We start from the raw sequence: 18,583 nt of genomic DNA, 5'->3' as shown, positions 1-18,583 counted from the left end.
GAGAGAGAAACAGGTTCCCGCTGAGCAGAGAGCCCAATGCGGGACTCGATCCCAGGACTCTGGGATCATGACCCGAGCCAAAGGCAAAAGTTTAACCCACTGAGCCACCCAGGCATCCCATTGTGTAGATATTTTCAAACCTTTTTATTTTTTAATGCAGTTCGTTGTGTTTAAGTTTTTCAATATCATTGTAGGTATTTTGCAACTTGCCATTTTTTAAATATATATTTATTGAGCCAACTTTTTTTTATTAATGCTGTATAATATAATCCTTCCATTTTGTAGTTGTACTGTAGTTTAACTATTGCCATAATAATAATTATTTCCAATTTTTTTGTCCTTACAATGCCATTGTATGCATTATGGTGATTCTTACTTGTGAAAGCATTTGTGTGTGTGTGTTTAAGATGTATTTCAAAAAAGAGAACTGTTGGTTTATATGGTATTGTACATTTAAAATTTTATTAGAGACTAAATTCATCTCTTCTGCTTATAGTTGCCTTAGAATGCTTGGTCTCACATGTAAGATAATAGCAAAATGATACTACATGATACATTATTAACCATAAAATGAGTTCTTCTTAGGTTTATGCAGAAATTATGGCAGTTCTAAAGCATGATGATCAACATACCATAAGTACCCAAGACAGTGCATCTGATCTGTGTCAGCTCAGTACACAAACTGTGTTCTCCATGCTTGACCATCTCACACAGTGGGCAAGGCACAAATTTCAGGCACTGAAGGCAGAGAAATTTCCTCAAAGCAAATCCAACAGAGATAAATTAGACTCAGTAGGTGAGTCATAACTTGTGTTTATTTTCTTCTCTTAATTATTAACCAGTTAGCTACTTCCTGTATCAATTCTGTAATTTAAGCATTAGCTTTTTAAAAGACCTATGTTTGTTTTCCTGCATATTTCCCCCTACCCCGTGAGGTAGCCCTTTCACCGAGAAAAAAACAGAATTTATAGTCAGAAAACTTCTCTTTAAATTCTCTTTAAATTCTACTCTCACTACCTTAGGCAAGACAGATGCCTAATTTTTCTTTGTATAACACAGGATTACTATTATTTCCCTTAGAGGACTGAGGATTAAATGAGATGGTGACTATATAAATTGTAAAATGTGAAATAAATGACATGTTAATATTGTTAATAACTGACCCCTCACTGCTAAACTGTTTACCCCATGTCTCCTCAGTGTACTGTGTGTATTTACTGTGTCCCCTCAGTTTACTGTGTATACACATATCTAAATACTCACGCGTATACATACGTATATATGTAGTAAAGTATTCTTTATCTTTTTCACTTATGAGATACTCTGTGATTTTTTTCCATAGGTAAGTTTTAAATTTCAGAAGAGCTATTAATTTCATTTCATGGCCTATTCTTTTCTTCTTCTTTCTATTCATTTCATTTTTTTGTTTTTCCTGTCTCTGGCAGTGTTTGATATTCCAGAGGTCTCTCCAAATATGCTTAATACACGTTACAGCATTGCACCCTGCTATACCAAATATATGCAGTTTTTTTCCTGTGACATTACAACTCCCACTAAGGTGACTAAAAGTGGAATCTTATTAGAGTTAAAAATGCCCCCAGGATAGAAGCATTTAATGAGCAGAATCATTATCATTCTGCTTCTGTATATCTCAGCTATTTGAAAGGAAATCACATGTTTTGCCACCTAGACTTTGAGAGTAATTGAAAAATTGACTGTTTAACAATCCTTAAAGAGACCTTCAATTATGGAGCTCTCAGTCTGTGTCTCCCTCTTGTCCATATATGTGAGGAAAACACATACGGTCCTATTGTTAAGCACAATCGCTTATTTTTATAAGTTTTTGGACTTGCAAACAAATATCTGGGGGATTGTTTTCCTGAGGACTGTGGCTAATTATTAATATGTTTTCCATTGATTTAACAATTTGATGTTCATTCCTATTTCTGCATGTGTAAATGGTTCTATAAAACCAAATACAGGGGCGCCTGGGTGGCTCAGTGGGTTAAGCCACTGCCTTCAGCTCAGGTCATGATCTCAGCGTCCTGGGATCGAGCCCCGCATCAGGCTCTCTGCTCAGCGGGGATCCTGCTTCCTCCTCTCCATCTGCCTGCCTCTCTGCCTACTTGCAATCTCTCTCTCTATGTCAAATAAATAAATACAAATATTTTTAAAATAAATAAATAAAACCAAATATAACCTCTGTTGCTACTAACATTAACATTATAAGGGAAATACACTAGCTTTTAAGAATAACATTTGTAATGGTTCAAAAATAAAATATTTTTAACATTTCTCATAATTTGATCTATAAATTTTGATTGAATCAAGGACTTATTTTAAATATAATCGCTTTTAAATTTACCATCTTGATTATTTGAATTTTGAAGAAACTTATTTCTGTTTCCTGTTCTCTACATACTGTTATGAATTGCTACTAAAATTTATAAGTTTTAAATAAGAATTCATAAATTGAACTGTCCTCATTCTGAAGCTTCCAATTTAAGTCTTTTCTTAGATTCTTGAAAATAAAGTACCCTAAGGTATTCATGATTTTACTTCAATGGCACTTCTACTTTGAATTTTCATTAAAACAATTGTATTGTTTATGTGGCAACAGAGGAAAAAAGTAGATTGTTAACAATTCTAAACTTTAAAAAGAAGCTATTCTGTAATTCTGCTTTTTCCCTACTGTTATACTCTATCAGTGTTTTTACAATTATCATTAATAAATCATCTTCGTATCTGTTATGTCATCTTTGGGTCTTTTCAACATTTAATACAGATTTACTCTTTTTTTAGTTTTTTTTTTTAAATTTTACTTAAATTTCAGTTACTTAACACACAGTGTAATATTAGTTTCAGGTGTACAATATAGTGATTCAGCACTTCCATATATCACCCGGTACTCATCACAAGTGCACTCCTTAGCTCCCATCATCTATTTCACCCATCCCTCAAGCCACGTCTCCTCTGGTAACCATCAGTTTGTGCTCTAAAGAGTCTGTTTCTTGGGGCACCTGGGTGGCTCAGCAGGTTAAAGCCTCTGCCTTCAGCTCAGGTCATGATCCCAGAGTCCTGGGATCGAGCCCCACATCAGGCTCTCTGCTCAGCAGGGAGCCTGCTTCCCTCCTCTCTCTCTGCCTGCCTCTCTGTCTACTTGTGATCTCTCTCTCTCTGTCAAATAAATAAATTTAAAAAAAAAGAGAGAGAGTGCTTCTTGGTCTGCTTCTCTCTTTTTTCCCCCCTTTGTTCATTCATTTCTTAAATTCCACATATGAGTGAAATGATATGGTATGATACAGATTTACTTTAATCCTCACAACAACATTGTAAGGAAGGCAGGACAATATTCATATTTCCCTTTTATATATGAGGAAACAAGCTCAAGTAAGTTAAATATCTCCCAAGTAAGGTGAGTGATAATGGTGGAGTTGGAGCAAGAATGATCTGAATAATCCTCTGGTAGTTACATTCTAAGTATGAAACTCTAATATATTTAGATGAATTTATTTAGTGAACTAAATTGAATTTCAATAAATTAGAATTTAAATGTAATTAAGTAATTATTGTATTTACTGTATTTAAATGTATGTGTAAATTGACACTCTTAAAATTTCATTTTATAAGTCTTTAATCACTCAATTGTCTTTTTATAATCTAGTATCTACTGCGGATTATGAAGACTATCAGAGTGTAACTCGTTTTCTAGACCTCATACCTCAGGATACCCTGGCAGTAGCTTCCTTTCGCTCCAAAGCATATACACGAGCTGTAATGCACTTTGAATCCTTTATTACAGAAAAGAAACAAAATATTCAAGAGCATCTTGGATTTTTACAGGTATGAAATTAATATAGTAAATTTAATGATATTTAATATTTCCAGTCTTTTTTGTTTATGTTGTTCATTTTATTGAGTGTTTTAGATCCTGTGCTAGCTACTAGATATTTATGAGCACTTTAGAAGCTTACAGATTAGTGGTGAGAGATAAACATCAATTTGGTGTTGGGTGATATAGCTGTTGTCCTCAGGAAGGGCACTTAGGTTTATCCTCTGTTGGGATAGGGTGGGAGATGGGACTGAGCAAGAGGTCAGTATGGGCTTCTTGGAGACAATGTCTAAGCTGGGTCTCAAAGAATGGATGGTAGATAGGTAAAAGAAGGAGGTAAGATATTTCAGAGGCATCTGTTTGGAGTTGGGAAAAAACGTGGTTTGTGCTAAAGAGTAAAGTGTCAGTTTGGTAATGGCAGAAGAAAGATAAAGATTTGGGCAGAGGAAAGATACAACATAGAAGATTTTTAAATTGTCCAAAATTCTTAGAGGATTTTAACCAGGGAAGTGCTATGGTCAAAATGGTATTTTAGCTAAATGACTATGACAGTCATGGAGGGAAGGTTTGAAATAGCAATGATGCAAGGGAAGCAGGCCACTGTTATTCTTAGGAGATATGTGGCCCTGAATTTGGGGTGGGTGGGAAGGGGGATGTTCTGGTTGTAACAGGAATTGGGCATGACGGTGCTAGTGAAATAATGGTTTAGGTGATAATATTTTGATTGTGTAGGGAAGGAAAAAAGGGGGAAGGTGGGGCTAATACAGGGGATTAAATAAGAGGTCAAAATTGGTAGACTTTAAGTCAAAAACACAAAGTAGTGAGAAACCGAAAAATTAGTAGCTTATAGTCTTTTTTTTTTAAGTTTTCATTATTCATTTAAGAAATCTCTACACCCAACGTGGGGCTCGAACTCACAATCCTGAGATCAAGAGTTTCATGCTCCTCCTACTGTGCCAGCCAAGCACCCCCGTAGCTTGTAGTCTTGGGATGAATATTAGCCTTCTCCTGTATTTAATTTTCTTCTTGCCTAGCTTTGAGCCTATTGTTCTTTATTAAAATCATTCCCTTACAAAGATGTTCACCCTTATCTTTCTTAATCTGTGTGATACTTTGTAAATACTGTCCTTGGATAAACTCACCCATCTGTCTTGCCAGTGTCTTGCATTTAAGCAGTTGAACATTGCTGGAGAAACATCACAGTGGATTTTTAACTGCTTTTACTTTAAGTTTGTAATCTGTGACCTCAGCAGGACTCTTTAATACTGCCTTCAGTCCATTTATGTTTCTCTAGTAAGCCTACCTTCCTGCTCTTCAGGATGACCATTTTTTCTCCTTTCTCAGCTTCTATCTACCTCACTCACTCTCAACTAGTAGTCTTGTTTTATCATCATTGAGAAAATGGAAGCTAGATGTCCACCAAATTTGAAAATACACTGACTTTTGCACCATATCCTTTTTTCTTTTCTTATGTTATTCCTAAGGAAGGATCCTTTCCTGTCAAAATTTAGTCTTTCTGTTTATGTTGTTGATTTCAGTCCTTCAATATTCCTGCTTCCTCTAGTATCAGTAATTTATCTTCCTCACCTGCAGTATATAGACATGCTCTTGTATCTTCCATCTTAATTTTAATAATTCCCTTGGTCATACATTCTCCTTCAGATACTGCCCATCTCTCTGTCTCCCTTTATAGCCAGTTTTAAAAGAACTGTTTCTGTTCACTGTATTCACTTTACTTCCCATTCATTGACCATTTCAACAAGACTTTTTTCTCTATTCCACTGATACTGCACTTGCTAAGAAAATCGGTTGCCTCCATGTTACCAAATCCAGTAAATGTTTCCCATTTCTCATTTTCTTAGTCTCACAGAATCATTTGACCATTCCTTTATCATTAAGACATTTGCTTTTGGGGCGCCTGCGTGGCTCAGTGGGTTAAAGCCTCTGCCTTAGGCTTGGGTCATGATCTCAGGGTCCTGGGATCGAGCCCCGCATCGGGATCTCTGCTCAGCAGGGAGCCTGCTTCCCCCCTCTCTCTCTGCCTGCCTCTCTGCCTACTTGTGGTCTCTCTCTCTCTGTCAAATAAATAAATACAATATTAAAAAAAAAAAAAGATGTTTGCTTTTATTTCCTGGCTTCTGGGATATCACATTGTCCAGCTTCCTGTAAACTAGCCTGGTTTCTCTTCTCAGTTTCATTTGTTCATTCTTCCTCTATGAATATGGAAGCACTCCAGTTTCCTTCCCTTCCCCTGTTTTCTCCTCCCTCACCCTGTTCATTCACTAAATCATGCCCTTTTCCGAGTCTTTAAAGAACTTCTTTGTACTAATTGCTGCCAAATTTTTATCTTGAACCTGAATATCTCTGTCAAACTCAGATTTGAGGCATCTCTATATCAATATATTAAAATACTTACTTAAAAATTTTGTAACACTTACAAACTTTATTCAACAGAATTTATCATAAGTTGGATTAAAGACAGTTCAGGACGTTGCTGTTCTTTATAACTCATCAGTAACAATTACTATTGTAGATTTGCATTTAAGTAGAACAAAGGTGTTAAAATAATAGGATGCCTGGAAATAGGTTTTTTGTAAGTTTATTGTGAAGTCTGCTTTGAAACAAATACTTACTGTTGTTTTGAGAAAAATTCTCATATGCTCTTTTCTCATAAACTGGTCATCTTAATAGTTTTATTTCTAGTTGTGTTTTTTTCTTCCTCTTATTTAATTGTTTTGTTATGGTTGAACAAAGAAATTGTACGCTGCTATGCATGAACCAGATGGAGTAGCTGGAGTAAGCGCAATTCGAAAGGCAGAACCATCTCTGAAAGAACAGATCCTTGAACATGAAAGCATTGGCTTACTGAGGGATGCTACTGCTTGTTATGACAGGGCTATTCAGCTAGAACCAGACCAGGTAAGATAATAAACGAAAGGCAACATAATAAAAAGGCCCTGAACTAGGAACTCTGGAAATCTTTGTTTCAGTACTGTCTCTGTTAGTGTCACAGTGTGTCTAGAAAATAGTTAATCATCTCTGAGCTTCAGTTTCCTGATTCATAAAATCAGAGATGTGAGATGATCTCAATAATCCCTTCAATGCCAAGTGTCTGTGACCTTAGAAAATCCCCCAAATGAATGAGGTTTGTTGAGGATTATATTTGTATTAAGCTGTGTGTCCAGTTACTCAAATTTATACAATTTTAGCATGCAATAAAAAGTGTAACACGTATGTCAATTTTTTAATAATAATTGTGATTCTCTACAGCCTAGGAAACATTTTCACATTTCATATGCCCCCTACTATCATCTGTGAATTTCTTGAAATGATCCCTTAGAATCAATAAGCTATAATTATAATGGGGGCATGTTAATATATCTCATGTTTACGAGGGTGGGAAGGGAGTTTAGAATTATTGATTTATAATCTTGGCTTAGATCTCTGTAATCGTGGAATATTGCTTTTGGTTGTATTTGACATGTTCATTTTCTCAGAAGCTCAATGTACAAGGTCTTTATTTGTCACAATCTTGTTTTTAGTTTTAAAGAATACTGCGTAGTCCTATGTAATTTTTAGTTACTAATGCCCTAAATCTATATTAATGTTATTGTGAACTTGGAGTTTCACTTTTTGTGTGAGAAATAATATTGCCTATAATCTTTAAATAAAATATTAAAGAGTACTTCTTACCTTTATATTTGATTTGAACCAAAAATTAGACCGAATCTGGAAAAAAATAATTCAGTCTGATAATTTTTTAGGTTGTGTATGTATTTTTTTAATATTCACATGTGTTAGGTTATTGTTGGGCACTTTGCCATTAGGCCAAGCAAGTCAGTGGCTGAACTAAGGATAGGCTCATCAGGCAAATAATACATTTTAACAAATATCAGTTAAACTGTCCTTGTTTCCCAAGGTATGTTTGAAATGATCAGTGCTATTTTAAATTTCTAGATCATTCATTATCATGGGGTAGTGAAGTCCATGTTAGGTCTTGGTCAGCTGTCTACTGTAATCACTCAGGTGAATGGAGTACATGCTAACAGGTAAAATTTTTTAAAGAATGATTTTCTTCTGTTATTATATCTGAATGGGAAAATTTTAATTAGTGAATTGGGTTGATATAATTATTGAAGAAATGAAATCTTTTTTATGTTTTCATGGTGTTAGAGATACAAAAAAAAAATATATTTTTTTCTACTTTGCCATAAGTTGATTTAGCACTTAACAGCTCATTTTCTGTCCCAAGAGTCAACCTTGAATTATATTTGCTTTAAGATTGAAACCTTCCAAAGCTCACCTGGTGTTGGTGAGGCTCATAAGAACGTATCCAAAAAGTATCTAAGCTCTGTCTACATTATCAACACCAGTTATTTTCTGTGTTGGGAGGGGAAAACCTTGTTACTGATTTGTAGAACATCACTCCAGATTGTGTGGGTTGATTTTTCCCTAAAGGATTGATAAAAATGAAAGCTGCCTTCCTTTGCTAAAGAAAATAGGTTTGTTACAGCAAACCAAATGATGCAAAAAAGTAGTACGTATGTGTAATAAAGATTAAGGCTACACAGGTCTTTTGGTCTGAGGAGTAACTGTGGAGGTTGATTCTGCTCTTGAAGCTGCCTTGCTTTGAGAGCTAAAAGACTTACTTCTTGTTAAATTTACCAGATGCCGACTGACTATTATGGGCAGTGAGATCTGTGAGATCAGTGAGATCTGATCAAAAGGATGGTATCTCGGTTAACAAAAGAGCACACTGGCCACCATTTTTAGTTAGGACTCTCATAACAGTTCTTCTGAATATAGTTTTTTGTTTTTGTTTTTTAGAGATTTTTATTTATTTGTCAGAGAGAAAGAGAGAAAGTGCACAAGTAAGGGGAGCGGTAGGCAGAGGGAGAACCAGGCTCCCCGCCGAGCAAGGAGCCAGATGTGGGACTCAATCGCAGGACCCTGGGATCATGACCTGAGCCAAAGGCAACTGCTTAATCAACTGAGCCACCCAGGTGTCCCCTAAGTATAGTTTCTGTAATTCCAAACTGTTTGTAAAAACCACAATTCTATAATGTTTGAGAGCAGAGAAGCTCAGTATTAATCAGATGGTTTCACAGTAACGGAATTTATGAAATGAGGGTATAAGCTTTGCAGAGGCAGAGAAAGAGTGATTATATGTTTTAGATGTTTCTCTAGGTTAGTTGAGAGACCTTATAATTACTTTGGGAAGATTTGTTTGTCATGACTCAAGCCTAGGCGTCAGGTTTCCTAATAATGCATGCTGGACAGTTAGACTCCTCTTGTCTTCTTTTTGGAGCCTCTTGATCTTTGAGCTGTGAAAAGTCAAGTGTCAATATTCGGTCGAGATTTCTCTGTCCTCTTGGATCAAATGGTCATTGAGGGCATGTGTTTTCTTTGGGGAGAATATTTGCATTTAAGCAATATTTCTCCAAAATTATTAACTGTATTACTATTTTTTTAAAGCTTTATTTATTTGACAGACAGAGATCACAAGTAGGCAGAGAGGCAGGCAGAGAGGGGGGCGGGAAGCAGGCTCCCCGCTGAGCAGGGAGCCCAATGTGGGTCTCAGTCCTAGGACTCGGAGATCATGACCTGAGCCGAAGGCAGAGGCTTAACCCACTGAGCCACCCAGGCGCCCCGACTGTATTACTGTTTTTAATTTATGTCTTCTTGTGGATAAGTTCTCACAGCTTGATCTTCACTGCCTTTTAGTACTTCTTGGTATAATGCTTCCTACGGCACATCCCCTCTAGATAGCAAATCCTGCTAATTCTACTCAGATTTTTTTCTTAAAATTTTGATATTTTGGCACCTGATGTTGAGTTTATAAAGTTATTCACAACTGGACTTTGAAAAACTACATTTCTAGTATATTCTATCCTTGTTAAACTGTTTTTGGTGTGATTTGTATTTAGAAAGAAGGTAGTCAGTATTTATGCTGCTATAAGTACGTTTTTTTTTTCCAGTAAAAACTTGATCATTTATTAAATTTTTTAAAATGTGTTTAACTACAGAAAGAGCAAGGAAGACTTTTAAGGACATTGATCCTAGCCTGATTCTTTTACCATGTTTATAATATGAGAATATGTGTATCTTTCAGTGTTATTAAGTAATTAAATGGAAAAATGTGCTTATTAACCCGATGTGTAGCATATAGCAGATACTCAAATGGTGTAATTGATAAAAAGGAAATATGGGGAAAGTCTACCTTCTTCTATGTAGTCATGATATAAAATATCACTACCCCATCTTAATGTCACATAAGTAGAATGCTTAGAAAAAATAATTACCAATATTATACCGGTTTTAACAACCCAAATTTTAAAGTCACTAAAAATAGTTTAATAATGTATATTTTAGGTAGCAAAATTTTATATCCTTTGTTACGCCATTGACACATCATTTGTAGATTTTTTTTTTTTAAAGATTTTACTTATTTATTTTAGAGAGAGAGCACGCACAGGGAGGAATGGGAGGGGGGCAAGCAGACTCCTCATTGGCAGGTAGCCTATTAAGCCCTTGGCTCAATCACGGGACCCCAAGATTACAATATGAGCTGAAACCGAGTTGGATGCCCAACCAACTGAGCCACCCGGGTGCCCCCATTTGTAATTTTCTTAAGCCTTATTACTGAGTGTCCTAGGTACTCGCAGTTGTCCCTGACCTACCCACGGGCTCCTGTATTTTTGCCTTAGATTTAATTCAGAAGTCCCAAGTTCTGAGAGTTCCTTACCTCTGAATGTGTATATATGCAGTTGGCTCTTTTTCCTTCCTGCCCTTTGTAATTATAAATTGTAAACTGCACTTTGTAATTATCCAGGCATCAATTTCTCTTCTAATATAGCACAATTTATTTTTTATAAAGATTTTTTTCTAAGATTTTATTTATTTGACAGAGAGAGACAGAGCAAGAAAGGAAACACAAGCAGGGGGAGGATGAGAGGGAGAAGCAGGCTTCCAGATGAGCAGGAGCCCAGTGTGGGTCTTAATTCCAGGACCCTGGGATCACAACCTGAGCCAAAGGCAGACACTTAATGCCTGAGCCACCGAGGTGCTCCTATATGGCACAATTTAATTTGTTAAGGAATGGCATATTTAAATGGCCCTTTTAGAAGTAATTATTGAAAAAAATATCCTGGGGGAATGGAAAGATTAAAAATTGGGGGTTATTTTGGATAGAGATAATTATTTTGTATCTAAGTACAAAATACAATATAATACAATAAATAGAGCAATAAATAAATACAATAAGTAGAGTTCTAAAACGGTGAAAAAATCTCTAAATGCCACTTTAAATAAAGTTTATTTGATACTGGCTTCTCTTAATAGGTCTGAATGGACAGATGAATTAAACACATACAGAGTGGAAGCAGCTTGGAAATTGTCACAGTGGGATTTGGTGGAAAACTATTTGGCAGCAGGTAAAATTACTTCTTATAATATAAGCAGTTTTGAAGATTTTATTTATTTATTTGACAGACAGAGATGACAAGTAGGCAGAGAGGCAGGCAGAGAGAGAGGAAGGAAAGCAGGCTTCCCACTGAGCAGAGAGACCGATGCAGGGCTCAATCCCAGAACTCTGGGATCATAACCTGAGCCGAAGGCAGAGGCTTTAACCCACTGAGCCACGAAGGCACCCAAGAGAAACAATTTTAATATCCTAAAATATTCAGACTTAAGTAGCTAAGTAACATCTATAATTAATCTTTCAGCTTGTCTTATAATTGCCTTGTTTAGTTTTTCAAAGTAGAATGAAACCATCTGTTTCAGTATTTCTGCTGACCATTTTACCAAATGAAATAAAGCTTGTTTTGGGGCTCTACATTTATTTTTCAGATGGGAAATCTACAACATGGAGTGTCAGACTGGGACAGCTATTATTATCAGCCAAAAAAAGAGATATCACAGCTTTTTATGACACACTGAAACTAGTGAGAGCAGAACAAATTGTACCTCTTTCAGCTGCAAGCTTTGAAAGAGGCTCTTACCAACGAGGATATGAATATATTGTGAGGTATATGGGGGGTTTCCATCTTTATATTCCTGGTGTATAACTTGTCTTCTGACACAGACTTGGAACATTTTGGTTAGTAAATAAGTGATAGTGTATTTGGTATCCTGTGTATCTACACACAATGGCTCTTTTATTCCTTTATCTCAAATCACCTTATATTTGTTTTGTTTTGTTTAGTTTTTAAGTAATCTCTATGCCCACCATGGGACTCGAACTCACAACCTTGAGATGAAGAGTCACATGCTGTACCAACTGAGCCACCCAGGTGCCCCTCACCCTTTAGTTTTTAAAAAATGTTCTAATACATAATTCCTTTCATTGGAAAGGCAATTATGAGAGACTTCTAAAAAATAAGAAAAATATCTTATATTCATCCTTTTGTAATGTCATATTGTACTTGCTCTGTAACTAACCTAAGCAGTGTAGACATTTATGCCCTGGCACTTTGGTGCTCAGTACTTGTTAGTTTCCTCTCTTTCTTATTTAGAAATGCATTTGACATTTTCCTCCCCCAAAATGTGGGCATTATCTAGTAGAAAGGAAAATTAACTTCTAGAGGTAAGGAAGAAAATGATGAAAAACATTTCAGGTCTGTTAGTTCACCTGAGGAAAATAATAGATGTTATAATTTAAAAAATACTTCAGAACATTTTTTTTTTTTAATTTAGAAGAATTTACTGTAGTTTGTATTGGACCCTTTGGTAGTAGCTTAATGAAACTGTAGTTTGGATCAATGAGATTCTTTTCTGTAGCTGCTCAACTGTGTCCTTGAACACTGAGTCATAGACACTGAGTATTATAAATGGAAAAAAGGTAGTGTGACTGTGTCATGAGTGTTTCCATCATTCTTAGAAAAACTAAAATTGCATCATTTCACATTTTTTTGCCAGCATCTACTATGCCTGTCTCTCTTATAGAAGTACCAGCAGTATATGCACATATTTCTTTTGATTATAATGGACCTATATATTTTTTTGTTGTTATATAGGTAATAAAATTTGATTTTCATACACTTGAATTTAGTTTTATATACCCTTCTCCAATTTAATTAATAGGGATTTGGGGACCATAGAAAACCACTAAACATTTGAATCAACATTAAGTTGTGTTTTATATCCAATTTAAAAAGATAAAAATGTTACTGTTTATTTACCAAGAATATATAATGGCTAAAGTTCTCCCAAAGAAAACCTCACATTTCAGAATTTCAGATTCCTTTTTTTTTTTTTTTTTTTAAAGATTTTATTTATTTATTTGACGGATAGAGATCACAAGGCAGGCAGAGAGAGACGGGGAAAAGGAGGATCCGTGTTGAGCAGAGAGCCTGATGCGGGGCTCAATCCCAGGACCCTGGGATCATGACCTGAGCCAAAGGCAGAGGCTTAACCCACTGAGCCACCCAGACGCCCCCACATTTCATATTCTTCATGGCTAATTTGAGTATGTACTTTGTATATGAGATTAATAGGCTGAATATGATAACATTTTAACATAGGCTCTATCTGTCTTCAGGTTGCACATGTTGTGTGAGTTGGAGCATAGCATCAAACCACTTTTTCACCAGTTGCCAGGTGACAGTTCTCAAGAAGATTCTCTAAACTGGGTAGCTCGACTAGAAATGACCCAGAATTCCTACAGAGCCAAAGAGCCCATCCTGGCTCTCCGGAGAGCTTTATTAAGTCTCAACAAAAGGTTTTTCATATTTCTTTCTTTCTTTTTTTTTTTTTTTGCATGTCAGTAATCATGAATTTCTATTATATTTGCATATTACTTGGGAGTATTTATCTTTCTTAATTTTCTCTCCAATATATATTTTTCTATTATCATTTGTCAAAGCAATACTGTGTAAGTTGAAATGAACCTAGAGCTTGAAAATTACTTTCATATGCCGTGTATCATTTTTATTATTAAAATACCTGGGAGAGATACAGATACAGGTCAGTATTAGAGTTTTCCTAGACTTATAACTGAAAAAATTGAACATGCTAAGAAAATTAAAATCAGTTTTTTAACAAATTAATCTTCTTTGATTTCTTTGAAATAGTAATTGAGAAGGTTCCATGTTAGGAAGAGATACTTTTAGTTAAATTGTTGAAATACTTAATACTCTTTCCCCCTGTTTTTGTCACATTCATATAGACCAGATTACAATGAAATGGTTGGAGAATGCTGGCTACAGAGTGCCAGAGTAGCTAGAAAAGCCGGTCACCACCAGACAGCCTACAATGCTCTCCTTAATGCTGGAGAATCACGACTTGCTGAACTGTATGTGGAAAGGGCAAAGTGGCTATGGTCCAAGGTAATGGCCAAGAGGACATCATCATGTATATGTATTCTGTTGTAGATTATCCCTAATCCACATTCAGAGTCATTTTCTGTCATCTTTATCATTCTACCATAATTCTACCATAAGAAGAAACTGTTCCTTCTTTCCTGAAGTCCCTAAATGTCTTTCCATTTCAAGTTGAAAGTGCAGTTCTTTCAGTTTTCATCTGTTTTCCTTTTTTTTTTTTCCCTTGAGGGAAGCAGCCAATTTTTACTTTGCTTTTACCTCCCATATATATATGTGGAGCACATAGTAGGCACTCAAAAAATATTTCTTAAAAGAAAATAACATTGTTCACTACTTACATCCTTGGTAGATAATTAGTCCAGTTTTATTGTCAAGATTAATTTCTGATCTAGCCTATCAGGAAAGACTTAGTGTAAGAACAAAAGTTCCCAGCCATCCCTAGATTGAAGCAACAGTAATGAAAAAGAGGCTTTTTGAGTATCTGAACTACTTGCAAAGATTATGCGCCAGACTTAAATGGTTATTACTTACATATCTCCTTATGCTTGCCACCAGTCTAGAATTAGTCGTAAGCATTGCATGTTCTGAAGTTGACACTTAGCAGCTACAGCTGGTTCCATCTGTGATTGTGGAGGCAAAAGTAATGATTCAGCCAATACTTGTCAGAAGCTGGTCGTTTTCTGAGCTAGTGCTAGTCTATGTATTGTAATACCTTAAATTCAATACATTCAAAATGCAGTTGATGATTTACCATTCAATAACTGCTTCTCCTATATTCTTTGTTTTTCTAAATAGGACTCTATTTTATCTTCTCATCTAAGACACAAATCTAGGCATCATTTTGAACTTCTTCCTCTCCCTCATTTCCACCTCCAGGTGGAAACTAAATTTTCCTTAGAAATATCTTTTGATTTTTTTTCTTTAAGTGAACTCTCTCAAACTCACAACCCTGAGATCAAGAGTTGCAGGCTTAGGGTGCCTGGGTGGCTCAGCTGGTTAATCTTCTGACTCTTGATTTTAGCTCAGATCATGATCTCATGATCTCAGGGTTGTGAGATAGAGCCTCACACACACTCTCTTTAAAGAAAAAAAAAAAAAAAGAGTTCCATACCCTACCAACTGAGCCACCTAGGCAATCCATCTTTTGATATTTTGATACAAACTTCAAGTTATAAAATAAATAAGTCATAGTATAGTGTACAGCATGGTAACTGTAGTTAATAATAACTTATTGCATATTTGAAAGTTAAAAAGAAAACATCTTTTGAGTCTTCTCTCTTATCTGTGCTTTCATTCATGCTCTTAGCATTTATAGCTTCTGATAATATTAATAGCCTTTTTATTTGAGTCTCCCTATTTCTCTATGCTTATGACTCTAGTTTGTGATCTTTTTAAAATGCACATTGAATCATATAGCTCCTCTTATTAAAATCTTTTGAAGTATTCTTCATGCCTTTATGATGAAGTCTGAACTCTAGAAAGTATACAAGGCTTTTTCTGATTGAGTTCCAGTCCACTTCTTCAACTTCATTTATCACTCACTATCTCAAATCCCTTAGGCTTTAGCTAAAACCAAACTATTCACCTTTTCCAAGTAGACTTATTATTCCTTTTTTTTTTTCCTCAACCCTGAGATCAAGATCTGAGCTAAGATTGAGAGTCAGATGCTTAACGGACTGAGCTACCCAGGTGCCCCAAATTATTACTTCTTTTACCAAGAATGTCCTTCCCTGAATTCACTCACTTCCAGGAAGATTGCTACTCATTCTTTAAAACCTAATTCAAGTTTTTCTCATTTGGTAACTTTTCCTGAATGCTGTTCTCCTTCATTTTTCTTTATCTTCACGTAGATTTAGGGGATTCCCTTCTCTGTCCTTAGTAATACCTATATATTTTCCTCTGTTAATAGTTTTTAACATTGTATTGCTGTTTTACGTAATGTTTCCTCACTTGATTATGAACTTTATCAAGCCAGAAATTCTGATTTATTCATGTTTGTTTATCCCCAGTCTTCTATATATATCTTCAGTTCCTTGTACTTCAGTTGACCATAAAAATGAGTGAATAGGTGAATGAATATGAGTTCTGTATGAAATGAAGCAATGCTTCCTTTTTAGGATTTTACTTTTGTAGGAGGGAAATGAGAGATGAACATGAAATTACAAAGATTTATACATAAAACATACTTAACGAACTTCAAGCACTAATAACTTTGTTTTTCAGAAGACAGAAATATCTTAAAAGGCTTGTTGCCATTTTCCTTTTAGGGTGATGTTCATCAGGCACTAATTGTTCTTCAGAAGGGTGTTGAATTGTGTTTTCCTGAAAATAAAACACCAACTGAGAGTAAGAACATGTTAATCCATGGCCGAGCTATGCTACTAGTGGGCCGATTTATGGAAGAAACAGCTAACTTTGAAAGCAATGCAGTTATGAAAAAATATAAGGCAAGTATATGTATAATGCAGTTTCATTAAGAACTGAATCTTTTTTTTAATTTTGAAAGTGTATAAAATGATTTTATTTTATTTATTTTTAAAGATTTTATTTCTTTATTTGACAGAGAGAGAGAGCACACAAGCAGGGGGAGCAGCAGGCAACGGGAGAGGGAGAAGCAGCAGGCTCTTGGCCGAGCAGAGAGCCCTATGTGGGGCTCGATCCCAGGAACCTGGGATCATGACCTGAACCAAAGGCAGATGCTTATCCAACTGAGCCACCCAGGTGCCTCAGAAAAATGTATAAAATGATTTTAAAGTCCATATGGAAGAACACATGTATAAAAATAGCCAGGGAACTTTTTTACTTTTTAGTGTGTGGAGAACATAATAAGAATTAACACAAAGGAAATACACTCAAGAAACCACCACCCAGGTCAAGAAGTAGAACATTATTAACACTCTAGGATCCACCCTTTCACCCTCCTCAAAGTTAACCACACTGTATCCTGAAATTTTTTTAAAGAAACACAATGCATACCTTCCTTACTAAGTATTAAACTTTACATGGATGGTGTTATAAGGGAGATACTTCCTAATAACCCATGAGTCAAAGAAGAAATTGCAGTGGAAATCGAGAAGTTATCTGTAATGATAAAATAATTATAATAAACTGAATGATAATAAAATCTGACATAACAAAACCTGTAGGATGGGGGGGCGCATCTGACTGGCTCAGTTGGAAGAGCATGTGATTCTTGATGTTGGGATTATGAGTTCAAGCCCCACATTGGGTGTAGAGATTTCTAAAAACAATTAAAACTTAAAAAAAAACCCTGTAGAATTTGGGTAAAGCCATTCTTAAAAAGAATATAAAATTTTTATTTGTGTATGTTAGAAGAAAATAAAGCCCCCAAATTAATGAGCTAAGTATTCATCTCAAGGAGTTAGGAAAGGAACTGAAAAAGAGCAAAAGTGAAAACAAAGAATGTCGAAGATCGGAAATAAAGTAAGAGCAGATGACTTTTAGAATTTGTGAGGCAAAGTGAGAAAAAGGAGTTCAACAGAGACAGTTCAGATCTGTGCAGGAATCTCCCTGCATCTTTGGCCTAATTCTGAGCTACGCAGGCAGAACTCAATTCTCTGTGAGGCCTGGCTGGAAACAATTATCAGGGAAAGAACAATGACCTGGGGGTTGGGAATCGGGAGTGCTATAAAAAGAACAATTTCCAGGGTGTCTGGGTGGCTCAGTCATTAAGCGTTGCTTTCAGCTCAGGTCATGATCCCAGAGTCCTGACATTGAGCCCTGTATCGGGCTCCTTCCTCAGTGGGGAGCCTGCTTCTCCCACTCCCCCTTCTTGTGTTCCCTCTCTCACTGTCTCTCTCTCTCTGTCAAATAAATAGATAAAGTCTTTAAAAAAAAGAAGAAGAACAACAACAACAATTTCCAGAGCTTACATAGGATTGAGAATCATTCAGCATTCTATCAGCTAGGCAAGAGGCATCATTGCATACATGATATAAAGAAACTCTCAAAGGGCGACACCTTAGAAGTGGGTTTAATTAACCCTAGACTAAAGGCTTCTCTACCTCCATCCTAAAAAAGCATCAATACATTAAAAGGATTAAGCTTATTTGCAAATAACATTACTGCCTACCCAATCAAAGTCTACCACTCTTTAAAGGAAAATAACAAAATCTAAAACTCAGCAACATAAAATGACCTATGTCTGGCATCCAGTAAAAAAATCACTCGATATGTAAAAGAGAATTTATGAGCCATATACGAAGAAACGTCAGTCAATAGCAATAGGCCCAGATATGTTAGAGATGATGAAATGCGCAGAAAATGACTTTAAAACACCTATCATAAATATGTTTTAGATAAGGACTTTAAAATTACTACCATAGGGGTGCCTGGGTGGCTCAGTTGATTAAGCATTTGCCTTCAGCTCAGGTCATGATCCCAGGGTCCTGGGATCAACCCTGCATCTGGC

At 35.8% G+C, this 18,583-nt stretch overlaps 1 protein-coding gene across 3 annotated transcripts in view; it reads left to right on the top strand.

The window, feature by feature from the left end:
- Window positions 1–18,583, top strand: part of ATR (ATR serine/threonine kinase) — a 94,791-nt gene that overhangs the window by 54,558 nt on the left and 21,650 nt on the right. For all 3 annotated transcript variants that reach the window (XR_004382053.1, XM_032852399.1, XM_032852400.1), the window contains 9 exons: window positions 586–796; window positions 3,665–3,843; window positions 6,587–6,751; window positions 7,790–7,881; window positions 11,174–11,265; window positions 11,681–11,858; window positions 13,371–13,550; window positions 13,998–14,157; window positions 16,419–16,598. Coding sequence is in view for 2 of the 3 variants with exons in the window: in XM_032852399.1 (XP_032708290.1) it covers window positions 586–796; window positions 3,665–3,843; window positions 6,587–6,751; window positions 7,790–7,881; window positions 11,174–11,265; window positions 11,681–11,858; window positions 13,371–13,550; window positions 13,998–14,157; window positions 16,419–16,598 (1,437 nt within the window). In the remaining variant the exon portion in view is untranslated. The remainder of the gene's footprint in view (window positions 1–585; window positions 797–3,664; window positions 3,844–6,586; window positions 6,752–7,789; window positions 7,882–11,173; window positions 11,266–11,680; window positions 11,859–13,370; window positions 13,551–13,997; window positions 14,158–16,418; window positions 16,599–18,583) is intronic.

The sequence above is a fragment of the Lontra canadensis genome, unplaced genomic scaffold (assembly GCF_010015895.1).
Source record: "Lontra canadensis isolate GAN:19392208 unplaced genomic scaffold, GSC_riverotter_1.0 scaffold6, whole genome shotgun sequence".
Lineage (NCBI taxonomy): Eukaryota > Metazoa > Chordata > Mammalia > Carnivora > Mustelidae > Lontra > Lontra canadensis.
This window is presented reverse-complemented; position numbering and strand designations above follow the sequence as displayed.